Below are 14,108 nucleotides of genomic sequence, written 5' to 3' on the forward strand. Positions count from 1 at the left end.
AAATGTTTCAATGCTAAGTAACAATTAGCTGCATTGTAACTTTGGACAATTGTTCTGTATTGCCCCTTGAATGAAGAGTAGTTCAGAATAAAACATAAAGCTAATGACAGAAACAATAGCAGTATGCTGCTATTACAAATATTTAAGAGCTGTTATTTCTTTGTTTTCAAGAGTTTTAGCTCCATAGTTCTGAAGTATCAGTGTTATACCATTTTCCATGAAAAACTAAAATAGAAAAACGAAATAATCTGAATATTTTGTACACTGTATATTATGAAGCATTCTTTACTGATCTACGTTTAATTTATAAGCATTGTTATAAGCATCTTTTTAATGAGCTTTATTTGTTCACATTTTGTGAAGAAGAATACAAAATATATGGAAATCCACTAGATCTTTGTTAATGCGACCCATTAGAGAGAAGAACTGTTGTGTAAAGATTCTTGAAACATGCAAGGTCAGACACAAAATCTCTAGGATCCACAAGTGGGTTAACAAACTCAGCAAAAGCAGCTGAAGGCAGATTTCTCCAGATTTGTGGTCCTCCAAATATATCAGACTGCTAGAATTTGCAGCCAGCACAGGGCCTTCTAGTGAGTGGTTCAACACATTTGGAAGGCAGCAAGTTAAAATAGATTCCCTCCAAGCATGCTTTGAGTTCCAACTTGGAAGTTCTTTGCTGCTGACATGCCTGTATGTCCGAAATGGGAAAACTCATCTAGGCTGTCTTGCCATAGCTGACTCACCTGGCCAACTCACTGCAGCCAATTCACTGTGGGACAACTTGATTCACAGTGGGACAACTTCAGTGTGGGATAACTGAAGAGAGGGACAAGTAGAATTGCAGCTCACTCCAGCCTTGAGGAGGTCTAACTTGAGAAGGTTCAAACCTTAAGCAAGACAAGGTCTGCTACAATTCACTTGCCCTTCTCTTGACTTGAGCTGAGTCCTGGGTTGAATTATTCATGGTGAGTTGGCCATGGTGAGTTGTTCTTCAGTGAGTCACCCAGGGCGAGTTGGCTGGGATGAGATGGCCAGGGTGACTTGTCCTAGACCCTGTATGTCATTGCTGAAACTCTGAGGAAGTACTTCCTAACATGAGTTCTATGAAGTTGTATTATAAAGTATTTTAGTCTATTTAGAGAGATATATATATATATTGGCAGGGAATTAATTGCAAACATTCTTGGCTGTTTCTGTTGGCAGCACTTGTTAAATCTGACTCCAATATGTACATGTCTATATCCATATATATTTATATAAAAATAATCAGTAGCTTTGTAATCTTAATTATAAAGCTGTAATTAATGAAGAGAATAAAAAAAGACAGGGATCATTGTGCAAAGTTCAGAATTGGGGAGCAAGCTGAAGAGGCAGCCATGCAGTTTAACACATTCGTCTGAGAAAAGGACTTTCCATCTTGAGATAAGAAAAGGAGACAAGATTACATCAAAAACATGACCAAAAGGAACACAGGGGGAAAAAGGAGAGCAAAGAGAAAGGGAAGGATCCAAACATATGGAAGTTCAAACAGCTTGTAAGCCACGAGCACTGCACAAAAGGAGGATCTTAAGCTAAGCTCAAAAATGCAGAGATGGGACCGAAACAGGGTGAGAGCGAGGATATAGGAGGGAAAAGAATAAAACTTGGTCTGTGTAAAAATCAAAGAGGAAAAGGCGGAGCAAAAAAGGTTGTTTTTGCAGTCTGCATTTGCTTGGTTTCTTTTTTCAAAAAAAGGATCTCACACCTGATATTCCTCGTTCCATCCATTTCGGTTCACCAAGGACAATGAAGAAAGTCTCCTGCCTTTCGTATTCTTCCTCATCTACTATTTTAACCCTTATGGTCTTCCTGTAGGGACAACAAGAAAAAGATGGGTGTACAGTGGGTAGCCTGTAGTTGGGAGCAAATTCAGCAGCAGCGGTCGACACTACTACTATCCCTACCATCACACCGTCTCACATGCAGCCTGCTTCTGCCACTGTCTTGGTGGTCTTTCACTTGCTTTCTAGGACATATCAGTTGGAGCTGATCTTTAGATGAATTAGAGAACATTAGAGGGAGGGAGGGAGGAAGGAAGGAGGAAAGGAGGGAGAGGCAAAGAGTGAGGAAGAGGAATCTGGTCTATAGTGATGGTTAGTGGAAGGTGACCTCTGCAGCACATTTAGTCAAATGTCACATGGTAATAACAGTTCATCAACTGGCTGAATCCAGAACAGCCACAGTAGAGATGGGACAAACATCCTTAGTGTGTTAGATAAAAAGCCAATTTTTGTCTGTCTTGAACAGTGGATGGAGAGTGCAATAAGAGAGTGCAATATCCTTTTAGCATGCAGACATACACATACACACACACACACACACACACACACACACACACGCACAAAACACAGCCAGGATTTTCCCATCTAGATCTTTTTCTCTGCAAAGGCAATTTGGCTTCTTTCCCCATACTTGATGCAGTATTTTTTTTTTTTTACTGAGAATTGATCATTCATTTTTGCTGACTGAACTGCTCGGTGCTTATGAAATTCAATGTTATAAGGGTATAGGCAGAATACAATACAATACAACCTATGTGAGTATTGTGCAATGATACAAAACACTCTTATAAAAATGAAGTTGCAATTCTATACCCATTTAGTTAGGAGTAAATCCTATCAAACTCAGAGGCATTCACGTCTACATCAAAATGCCCCAGAATCACTCAGAAACTTTACTTCCTCTTCTTTTCTTACCTATTTTTTTTAAATATATGAAGATGAAGAATGACAAAGAATGAATACTAATGTTTCCCATTTTCCCCTAGAAGTTATCTATTTATATTGATTGGGTTTCTATTTGAGACCCTGGACCAATTCTAACACAATCTCTGTTGTTATTTTCCCAAGGAATCCTAATTATTTCCTTCAATTTGTAGAAAGTGCCACAAAAGAGCAAGATCCTGATATATGCCTGTATCCTCAAATATCAAGAATTGAAATACAACATTAAATTAGCTTTTTAAGCCAAGGAAGAATTGGCCACAACTCTCCCATATAATTTGCAGAATGGTGAGAAAACTTGAATGTATTTTTAGAATTAATTGCGATTCTCAGTTTTCACGTATAGTCACTATGTAGATTGATTGGAGTCATTTACTTATCAAATCTCTCTACACAGACAATGAAGAAGCATTTAAGGGAAATAGATTTTGGCAAAAAAAAATAACAACTGTACTCATTCTATTTCTCCACATGCTGTTGTCAGCAACCTCAGTATCAATTGGCCACACAGACTTCAGGCTAATATCAAAATAAATGTGTGATTCTGAAGGAGCATTCTTGGGTGGTTTGATGAAAAAAATATTTTTGGTTCCAACACTTCGTGCAAAATGTCACAGCCTAACTTAGCCTTTGAATTAGTCAAACAGTTTGTAAGGTTGAAAAAGTAGGCTGAGGAGAAGTCATTTAGAGACAAGCAAGTGTGTTTATACACAAGAATAAAAGGGTTTGCAGTATTGATCAGCACACGTGGAAAGACCAATTTCAAATCTCTGTTCAACTATATATATATATATATATATATATATATATATATATATATATATATATATATATGTGTGTGTGTGTGTGTGTGTGTGTGTGTGTGTGTGTGTGTGTGTGTGATATTTGTGTTGATAAATAAATAACACAAACGTAACAAAGGCAACAGTAAAAAATATTGGGTTTCTGTCTGGATGGTCTCTTGTGACAAGCCGATGGACAGAGAATGGAAGCAGTTGACCTCCTCCCATGTTTGGGCATACCAGGGGTTGTGACCTTAAATAAATAAATAAATAAATATATATTTAAAGTCACAACCCCTGGTATGCTCAAATATGAGAGGAAGTTCACTGCATGTTGCCTTTTGTTACATTTGTATTGTATTTGTGCCTTTATTTATTTATCAGCACAAATACAACATATATACAAGTAATATATATATTACTTGGAGTTCAGTAAGGCATTTGATAAGGCAGACCATAACCTACTACTAGATAAAGTAGAAGAATGTGGGTTAGACAGCATCACCACCAGATGAATTTGTAACTGGCTGACCAACTGCATTCAACATGTAGTCCTCAATGGAACTGCATCTTCATGGAGGGAAGTATGCAGTGGAGTACCTCAAGGCTCTATTTTGGGCCCAGTACTCTTCAACATCTTCATCAATGATTTGGATAAGGGAATAAATGGGGAATTCATTAAATTTGCAGATGACACCAAACTGGCAGGAATAGTCAACACTCCAGAAGACAGGCTTAATATACAGAAGGATCTTGACAAACTTGAACATTGGGCACTATCTAATAAAATGAAATTAAATGGTGAAAAGAGTAAGGTTCTAAATTTAGGCAAGAAAAACAAAATACACAGGTACAGTATAGGTGGTACCTTGCTCAATAGTAGTAACTGCAAAAGGGATCTTGGAGTCCTAGTGGACAACCAGTTAAATATGAGCCAGCAGTGTGCAGCAGCTGCCAAAAAAGCCAACACAGTTCTAGGCTGCATAAACAGAGGGATAGAATCAAGATCACTTGAAGTGTTAATACCATTTTATAATGTCTTGGTAAGGCCACACTTGGAATACTGCATTCAGTTTTTGTCACCACGATGTAGAAAAGATGTGGAGACTCTAAAAAGAGTGCAGAGAAGAGCAACAAAGATGATTAGGGGACTGGAGACTAAAACATATGAAGAACGTTTGCAGGAACTGGGTATGTCTAGTTTAAGAGAAAGAAGGACTAGGGGAGACATGATAGCAGTGTTCCAATATCTCAGAAGTTGCCACAAAGAAGAGGGAGTCAAACTATTATCCAAGGCACCTGAGGGTAGAACAAGAAGCAATGGGTGGAAACTAATCAAGGAGAGAAGCAACTTAGAAACGAGGAGACATTTCCTGACAGTTAGAACAATTAATCAGTGGAACAGCTTGCCTCCAGAAGTTGTGAATGCCCCAACACTGGAAGTCTTTAAGAAGATGTTGGATAGCCATTTGTCTGAAACAGTATAGGGTTTCCTGCCTAGGCAGGGGGTTGGATTAGAAGACCTCCAAGGTCCCTTCCAACTCTGCTATTGTATTGTATTGTATTGTATTGTATTGTATTGTATTGTATTGTACTGTATTGTACTGTACTGTGTGTGTCATATATATATTGGAGGAACTGAGCCAAGTCATTATCATTCTACCAACTCTATCTCTAAATAAATAGGTTTTAATTAGAGAAATATTTAGTTCCCTTCCATGGTACATTGAACCGGCATGGATTTGAAGTTAAAATGCCAAATGAGTTTATCGGAAGACAAGAATGATATGTTAGCATGTTGGTCCATTGATTCATAAAACATCTTGTTTTGTACAGAAAAATGAACAACAATTTTCTTTTGCAAGGCAAGAAACTAGCATTAGTGTGCAGCTCTTGTGACAATGGTATGTATGCTAAAAGCAAGTTGAGCTGGAAGACTTCCAATATGCATATAAGTTTGCATCAGGCTGCAGGGTTGATCTCTATGGCCTATTTCTGTAGTGTTGAAGATGCATTTGAAAACCCTAGTGTCCTGTTATTTCAAGAATATGCATTAACATCTTTCAGTCCAAACACACACACACACACACACACACACACACACACACACAATTAAGTACTGCATTCTCAGCTAAACAAAGCACCATCTTGTTAACTTCCATCAGTACCATGTGACAGGCTGTGCAGATATGGCAGTGTTAAGGATAGAGCAGTTGGAAATTTTTTAAAAAAAGAGGCCATTGATAGCGAGAAAAGAAAGGTAGGAAATAAGAAAAAGAGGAAAGAAGAGTGTTAATGTTAGTTGGGAGAGCCAGTACTACACCTTTCTGTAAACTCATATCCATCATTCGAGGACCCATCAGCTCAATGAAGAAAGTCTTGTTTTTTTCATACTCCTCATCATCAATTACCTTGATGTGAATAGTTTTGCTGTGAATGGAAAAATAATAAATGTCATAATGGGGAGAAAGGGTTGAGCAAGCTGGGCAAAAAAGGGAGAAAAGAGAGAATTTAAATGGTCAAAGCTTACTCACCCATTATGAATTTTGTTTTTTAATTTTTATATTCTGGCTGGCTAATCTGGAAGAGCATTTGCATAGAGAATGGAAACAGATTATTAAAAAAATATTCCAGCAATAACATCTCAGATATCCAGTCATAACTAGAATTCCATTGGGAGCTTTCATATTTAATTAAAAACAGAAATACATGTCTGTAATTATACAAGCTTTAATTTATGGACTGCATAGTGTACATTTAAGGTATACTTGTAATTTGATGCAGCTTTAAGCGTTGCTTTACTAGAATATTAAAAAAGCATATTCTCTCTCTCCTATCTGTCTTTTAATCTCCCATCTTAACCTAATGCTTTTTTTAATAACTGAAAAGTTGAGATATGTATTCCAAAGATTGCGAGTGAACACTTTCCCAGCCTACCCAACAAAAATTGTTCTGAAAAGCTAAGTTTGTTTTTCAAAAGAAGCCACCTCCAGGAACCCTTCTAACGTGGAAGAGAAGACTAAAATACCTCCTTCCCATCTTCTATAGTCCCAGTGCTGCTCGGTCTTCCACAATGTTTGCTATTTACAGAATAACAAGTGCACATTAGTTGCACATATTTGCACATTGCACTAAGCCATAATAAGTATAATTTTTTATTGTCATTGTACTTAAATGCAACGACATTGGTTATTCTGGGTTGGGTTTACTCTGGTATATATAATCACCCATTAAGATGTGTGAACTGTGATTCATGACTAGCACTGATGATGTTACCTGGTTTCGGAAATGAAACACCTGCAAGAAAACAACCAAACTCAGAGCACCAAGGAACCCATCACTGTGATTTATGGCTTGCTATTCAGTGTGAAATGAGCCACTATACTCTTGGCTTGGAGAGATATCTGCCTCCGGCATCCCAGTGGCATTTTGTGGTATACAAACCACATTTGTGCACAGATATTCAGTAGTAAAACCATCAATGTTTGTGGATACTATTTTTTTTTTACCTTGTAAATTGTAAACATGTTTGTGAACACTATTTTATCTATATATGGTAGTTTTATATACTACACAAACTCCATAAGGATTCCCAGCTCTGTTTACAAAGTCACATGAAGTTAGCCAACAACCAAAAATAAATACATGAAAATAAATATACTATCAATCCACCTTGGTATTCTCAAACTTATGATCTCCTTGACAGAAATGAATTACCAATTACGGGCTGTGTTGGCGCAGTGGTTAGAATGCAGTACTGCAGGCTACTTCTGCTGACTGCCAGCTGCCAGCAATTTGGAAGTTGGAGTCTCACCAGCTCAAGGATGACTCATCCTTCCATCCTTCCAAGGTCAGTACAATGAGGACCAAAATTGTTGGGGGCGGCATGCTGACTCAGTAAACTGCTTAGAGAGGGCTGTGAAGCACTGTGAAGCGGTATATAAGTCTAAATGCTACTGCTATTCCACAAAGTTAAAACAAATGGTTTGGTATGAATTCAGCCACCAAATGCCATGATTTGTTTGACTTTCATACTTCCTGAAAATCAAAATACATTAGAGTATGGTTAAATATACTATGTAAACATATCCCTGTAAAGTGTTTTGGTGGAGTGGTTTGTGATTATCTACTTCATCCTCCACATTGATTGTATTTCCTATTAATTCCCCAAACAAGTTTGTAACTATGTCCAATCTGTTTACTTTGTTCAAAATCAGCAAAGCCTGGTTCAATGCTTATAACAGTTTACTGCCTTCAAAAGCTATCAGACAACAAAAGCTTATTATGATAAAGTTGCATTCATGTATTAGAACACCAGCATACTTTCAAAGTGTCCATTTCCCCCTAATTATGGCATTATTTTAACTCCATGTTCTTTCTTTTGAAAATAGCAAAAGACTAATCTACCATTCCTTATATGTTGGAGTTATACTACTAAGAATTCTTAGCAGCACAGCCTTTTCTGTCTCAGTATATCAATAAGTTTGAGCAGGCTGGTTTATATAGCAATAATATGTTTTGAACTTCACAGACAGGCACTTAAAGATTCATTCACTCATTACCTTTGATGGATTAGGGGTTGGGTTACCATAAACAATAACAATTAAAAGAGACTTTTTATAAATTCCTAGAGATATTATACTCCAGATATAATTTCTATTTCATTTCTCTGAATAGCAGTCTTATCTCTGTGGGAACACAGCTGGCATTGTTGAGGAAGGTCTTGTTGTCATACTTCAGAGGAATGCAGTGTTTCCAAATTTCAAAATCCCCAAATATCTATTTTGCCAATTCAAAAACTAAAAACATCTCTTAGAAACTATAAGGGCAGAAAAATAGATGTAAGATGTATTCCCTCCCCCCCCCCCAATATTTTTCATCTTCATGCAGGGAGAACAACTTTTTAAGCAATTTCAGAATAACAAAAGGTGTATGCTAGAGTAAAAGTAAATGTAGAAAACATATTGTGATGGGACTGGCTGGAAAAACTCTTGGCTTTTTATCTGGATCAACACATATTTAAAATTATAATTGCAAGTTATTTAGTTATTTTCATGTTGTCAGTATAAAAAGGGAGTTCAGTGAAGCATAATTTTAAGCAATTACCTCTCCCACTACAACTTCAACACTGTCTACACTGCTGAGAATCATCCCTTGATGAGCGTTTTTAGGATTCAAGATGCTTGTTTGGAGAGGTAGGAACAGAGAAAAATTGATAGTGTGAGAAGCTTTCCAGCCTGGTGATGCTTCCTTAAGATATTTTAAATTACTATGGCTCATTTAATTGCTTATGATCATAATTATATTTTAGTATTAATTTTATTTAATGGCTTCCTAGCTGTTCTAAGAGCCCTTTGCTGAACTCAATAAAAAATCAGTAGGAAGTAAGAATGACTGGATACCTTTCCTATATGGAAAACTAAAGTGCCGGAACTTTTTCGTTTTAAAAATAATGCCTTCATCCTATATGATGACTCTCCATTTGATACAGAAGGGTTCTAGATAGGAATTGGACATATTCATGAAGGAATAAGTTTTATTTATCTATCTTATCTATTGAAATGTTAATACCTTATATTGATCTCAAAATGAGATACAGGTAGGAAATTTTTATTTGTTTTTTTATTTATTTCACAACTCCAGAAGCTCACATTGGGACCACCCTTCAAAAGCAGGCAGGGTCAAGGGGAATCGCAATAGCACTTAGACTGTATACTTTTATGCTTTTACAGCCCTCTCTGCAGTTTACAGAGTCAGCCTATTGCCCCCAACAATCTGGGTCCTCATTTTAACCAGCTTGGAAGGATGGAAGGCCGAATCAACCTTGAGCCTGGTGAGATTCGATCTGCCAAACTGCTGGCAGCCAGTGATCAGCAGAAGTAGCCTGTAGTACTGCACTCTAACCATTGCACCATCTTGGCTTTTATAGAAGAGACTTTTCTGCTGTGGCTCTGTCCCTATGGAACATTTTCCACTGTAGGTGGCAACTATTCTTTTCCTTTTGGCTTTCCAAAGGATCTTAAAACCTGGATTTGCTGGTTAGCCTGGCCTCCTGAGGAGGGTGCTCACTATTAGGAGGTGGCAGATGGGCTAAGAAAACCTCAACTCCATCCCATCAGTCTTTTACGTTTGGTTATAGTACAGTTTTTAACCATATTTTAAACTGTGTAATTGTATGTTTTAATATTTTAATAACCTTTTACTTGTTTTAGAACTTGTAAGCCACCCAGAACTACCTAGTAGGCAAGATGGGTGGCATAAAAATTTAATAAAAAAAATAGATTAAATAAATGATACAATATTAACATATTTGTGTTAATTATTAATTATTTGAGAAGTAACAACAACAACAACAACAACAACAACAACTACCCCTCCAAGGAGCTTTACCTTGTCATGGTGGAGAAGCTTGCGCACTCTAATGATCCTAAGGGATATACTGAACAGGTACAACCATATTAGACAGGTCTTAGGTGAAGGGCCAGACAAAATTTGCTCCACAACCCATTCAAATATGGTGAATACGGAAAAAATGAAATTTATGCCGGCTGAACCGTTGCCCAGATTAACAAGGGTTCCATTGGATGCTATGGCTCCTGGGCATTCTGCGCAAAATGAGCTACAGGGCTCAGCTCCCTCTGATAGGCAACCAGGGCATGGAGCTGACAAGCTACTGGAAGAAAAAGTGAAAAAGCAAAAAATCTGGACTAGAGAAGAAAACATCTCTATTATCAAAGCTTACTATCAGTCTGAGCCAGCAAAACGTGGATTTCAAAAATGAATGTATCAGATTTGGAAGGTGAACCACATGGACAGTGTTATCAGTGAACAAAGGCTAATGGACCAACGTCGTGTAATTCTAAGCCACAAATTTTTCACTACAGCAGAATTAATAGGAATTGAAGAGAAAGCAACTAATGGTCTGAGTATACCAACAAAGAAGAGTAACATCAAGAATGATTTGCAGACTCAAAAGCAAACTGAGGAAGAAAAGGAGGAAGAGGATGCTGAAATGGATGAAGATAAAGAACAAGGAAGCACTGAAGAACAAACACCAACAGATATTGCTCAATTAGCTGAGAAAATAAAGCATCAAATGGAAGATGCCAAAAGAACACGTTTGCCAAAGCTGAACCAAGTGAACCGGAAAGAATTGAGAAAGGTACTAAAAAAGGTCAATGAGGCTGTGCAAACCATTCAAACCACTACATTAGCTGAAACAAACCAGCTGATGTATGAAGCAGCCTTCATAACCACCAAAGAATTGGGTTTGAAAATACAAAAGAACCAAAGAGGCAAGAAGAGGAAGCCTAAATGGAAAATTCGGTTGGAATTGAAGATCAAAAAATTTCGTGGAGACTTGAGCAACTTGAAGAACCTGAGGCAAGGTCAGCTAAAGAACAAGCAGGTCAAAAGCAGCCTGGAAGCAAGATACAATTTGAAGAATAAAGAGATTGCGATAGTAATTGAAGAGCTGAAGCAGAGGGTTGTTGCCGTTGCTGAAAAGATTAAAAGATATGAAAACCGAGTAACTCAATTCAAGAAAAACTCACAGTTCAGAGCAAATCAGCACCAGTTTTATAAGAGCTTAGAAAGTGGAGATGGGGTAACAACAAATGAAAAGCCTGATAAAGAGAAAGCTCTGAAATTCTGGAAGAATTTGTGGGAAAACAACAAGAAACACAACAGAAATGCAAAATGGATCAAACAGATTGAGGATTCTATTAAAGTACATAAAATGGAAGATGTGAAAATAACAAAAGAAATGGTGCAAAGACAGTCAAGAAGAACTAGAGTGTACCTGGACCAGACGAGTTACATGGCTTCTGGTTAAAGACACTTACAAGTGTGCACAAAAGATTGGCAACCCAAATGAACCAGATCTTAAAAACACCTGAAAATGATGAATGGATGACAACTGGAAGGACATTTTTGATCCAAAAAGATAAAGAAAAAGGAAAGGATCCTGGAAACTATAGGCCAATCACCTGTTTGCCAACAACATACAAGCTCCTTACTAGTATCATTGCAAACCAAATTTATGGATACTTGGAAAGAAATAATTTGCTTCCTGTAGAACAGAAAGGATGCTGCAAAAATTCAAGAGGAACAAAGGACCAACTGCTGATTGACAAGCTAGGTCCTGGGTGAAGTTGAAATTAAATGAGGCATTTTCCAGGGCCATTCCCTTTCACCCCTACTTTTTATACTCTCAGTGCTACCACTGACAATCATTTTGAAGAAGATGAACTGTGGATATGAACTTGCAAAGAAAGGACTGAAAATTTCACACTTGGTGTACATGGATGATTTGAAGCTGCTTGGTAAAACAAAAGTTGAACTGAATTTATTAATTGAAAGCACAAAAGAATTTAGCCAAGACATTGGTATGAAGTTTGGAATTGACAAATGTGCAACAATGGCAACCAAAGCAGGCAAGGTCATAGAAGATGATGGAATAGAACTTGAGAATGAAAAAATGATAAAGGCAGTAAAACCAGAAGAAAGCTACAAGTACTTAGGGATATTAGAGGCCTCTGACAATGCATAATAAAGTCAAGGAATTAACTCCAGCCAAGTACATTCGACGAATTCGCAAGATATTAAAGTCCAAATTGAGTGGAGAAAACATCATAAAAGCCATAAATATCTGGGCTATACCTGTGATTTGATACTCTGCAGGAATAATTGACTGGACCCAGATGGAGTTGGACAATTTGGACAGAAAAACAAGGAAGCGTATGACAATGAATCATGCTTTGCACCCTAAAAGTGATGTTGACCGATTATATCTATCAAGAGCAGAGGGTGGTCAAGGACTCCTACAAGTAAAACAGACTGTGAAAGAAGAAAAACACAGCTTGAATGATTACATCCAGAAAAGTGAAGAACCAATGATTAAGGAAGTAAATAAAGGAGGCCTTTTAAAGACAACTAAGTCAAAAGTTGAATATAAGAAAGAAGTAATTGAGAAGCGAGCTGAAAATTGGAAAAACAAAGCTATGCATAGCCAGTACTTGAAAAGTATTGAAGGCAAAGCTGACCAAAAGCTAACTTGGAACTGGTTAAGATCAGGAGCACTGAAAAAAGAAACAGAAGGCTTTATTTTGGCAGCTCAAGAATAAGCCTTAGCCACAAACTGCATGAAGGCAAAAATTCAACATGTTACCACCAACAGCAAACATTGCCTCTGTAATGAGAAAGACGAGACAGTCGACCACTTGATCAGTGATGCAGCAAATTTTCACAAACTGACTACCTACAACGCCATGACCGCTTTGCTAAGATCATTCACTGGAAATTGTGCCAAAAGTTTCGATTTGAGTACAGCAAAAACCACTGGGACCATCAAGTTGAGAAGGTTTTAGAGAATGAGAAAGTCAAGATCTTGTGGGACTTCAGAATCCAGACTGACAGGCACTTGGCCCACAACACACCTGACATAACAATAGTTGAAAAGAAAAAAGTATGGTTCATTGACATTGCAATACTGGAGATGCACAAATTGAAGAAAAACAGCAAGAAAAAATCACAAAGTACCGGGACTTGCAAATTGAAGACTGTGGAAAAAGAAATTGTGTGTTGTCCTGATTGTAATTGGAGCCCTTGGAGCAATACCCAAAGGGATACCTCGCTATTTGGAAATTTTAAATTTATCAGACTTGAACATTTTGATTCTACAAAAAAACACTCTACTTGGAACAGCTTATATCCTCCGACATTACCTTAACAGTCCCTAGGCCCTTGGTTAGGACTCGAGCTGTTGAACTACCAACCAGCCCCAAAGGCTGTGAATCTCACCAAAGATCAACCACATAATAATAATAATAATAATAATAATAATAATAATAATAATAATAACAACAACAACAACAACAACAACAACAACAACAACAACAACTCCGCCGTTGCCGGTAACTACGCCGTTGCCGGTCCCAAGCCCGGATGAGAAAGGAGGAAGGTTGGGGTCAGGTTGGCATCTGGTCCCGTAAAAAAAAAAAAAACCGCCAACCCATACAATATGGTGAAAAAAAAACAAATAAGAATTCCATACCGCATCGGTCGTCGCACGGGTTAACAAGGGCCGCGGCGGATGTTGGGGTCCCTGGACATCCGTCGACAAGTGGGCTACAAGTGGACCAGCCAACAAAACGACAAAAATATAGTGCAGATGCAAACCGTGCCATAATGGCCTGTTACTACAACTCAGAGCCAGAAAAAAGAGGCTATTTAAAGCGAATGTATGAATTATGGAAACAACAATATCCAGATTCAAATGTTAGTGAACAACGACTAGCAGATCAAAGGCGATTTATTATACGGAATAAAGTGTTTAGTGAAGTTGAACATGAGGAAATTCAGGCAAATTGCAAAACCCTAAAAACAATATCACAAGCGGAAATAACTGATATTCAAGACACAACTAAAGACATTATAGTAGAACTCCCAGAAGAAGCTCTCGGTGAGGAAATAACACCACCACCACTAGAACCAGTTATCACTGAACCAACTGATGAACTAACTCAAAAACAAAAAGAATTGAAGGATAAGATCATGGAGC

General features: G+C 37.6%; 1 protein-coding gene across 1 annotated transcript in view; it reads right to left on the reverse strand.

Moving 5' to 3' along the window:
* SLC8A3 (solute carrier family 8 member A3) overlaps positions 1-14,108 on the reverse strand; it is a 175,234-nt gene that overhangs the window by 36,884 nt on the left and 124,242 nt on the right. Inside the window, exon 2 of the mRNA XM_032222212.1 lies at positions 1,748-1,851. Within this exon, the coding sequence (XP_032078103.1) occupies positions 1,748-1,851 (104 nt within the window). The remainder of the gene's footprint in view (positions 1-1,747; positions 1,852-14,108) is intronic.

This window comes from Thamnophis elegans, chromosome 1, assembly GCF_009769535.1.
Source record: "Thamnophis elegans isolate rThaEle1 chromosome 1, rThaEle1.pri, whole genome shotgun sequence".
NCBI classification, from domain to species: domain Eukaryota; kingdom Metazoa; phylum Chordata; class Lepidosauria; order Squamata; family Colubridae; genus Thamnophis; species Thamnophis elegans.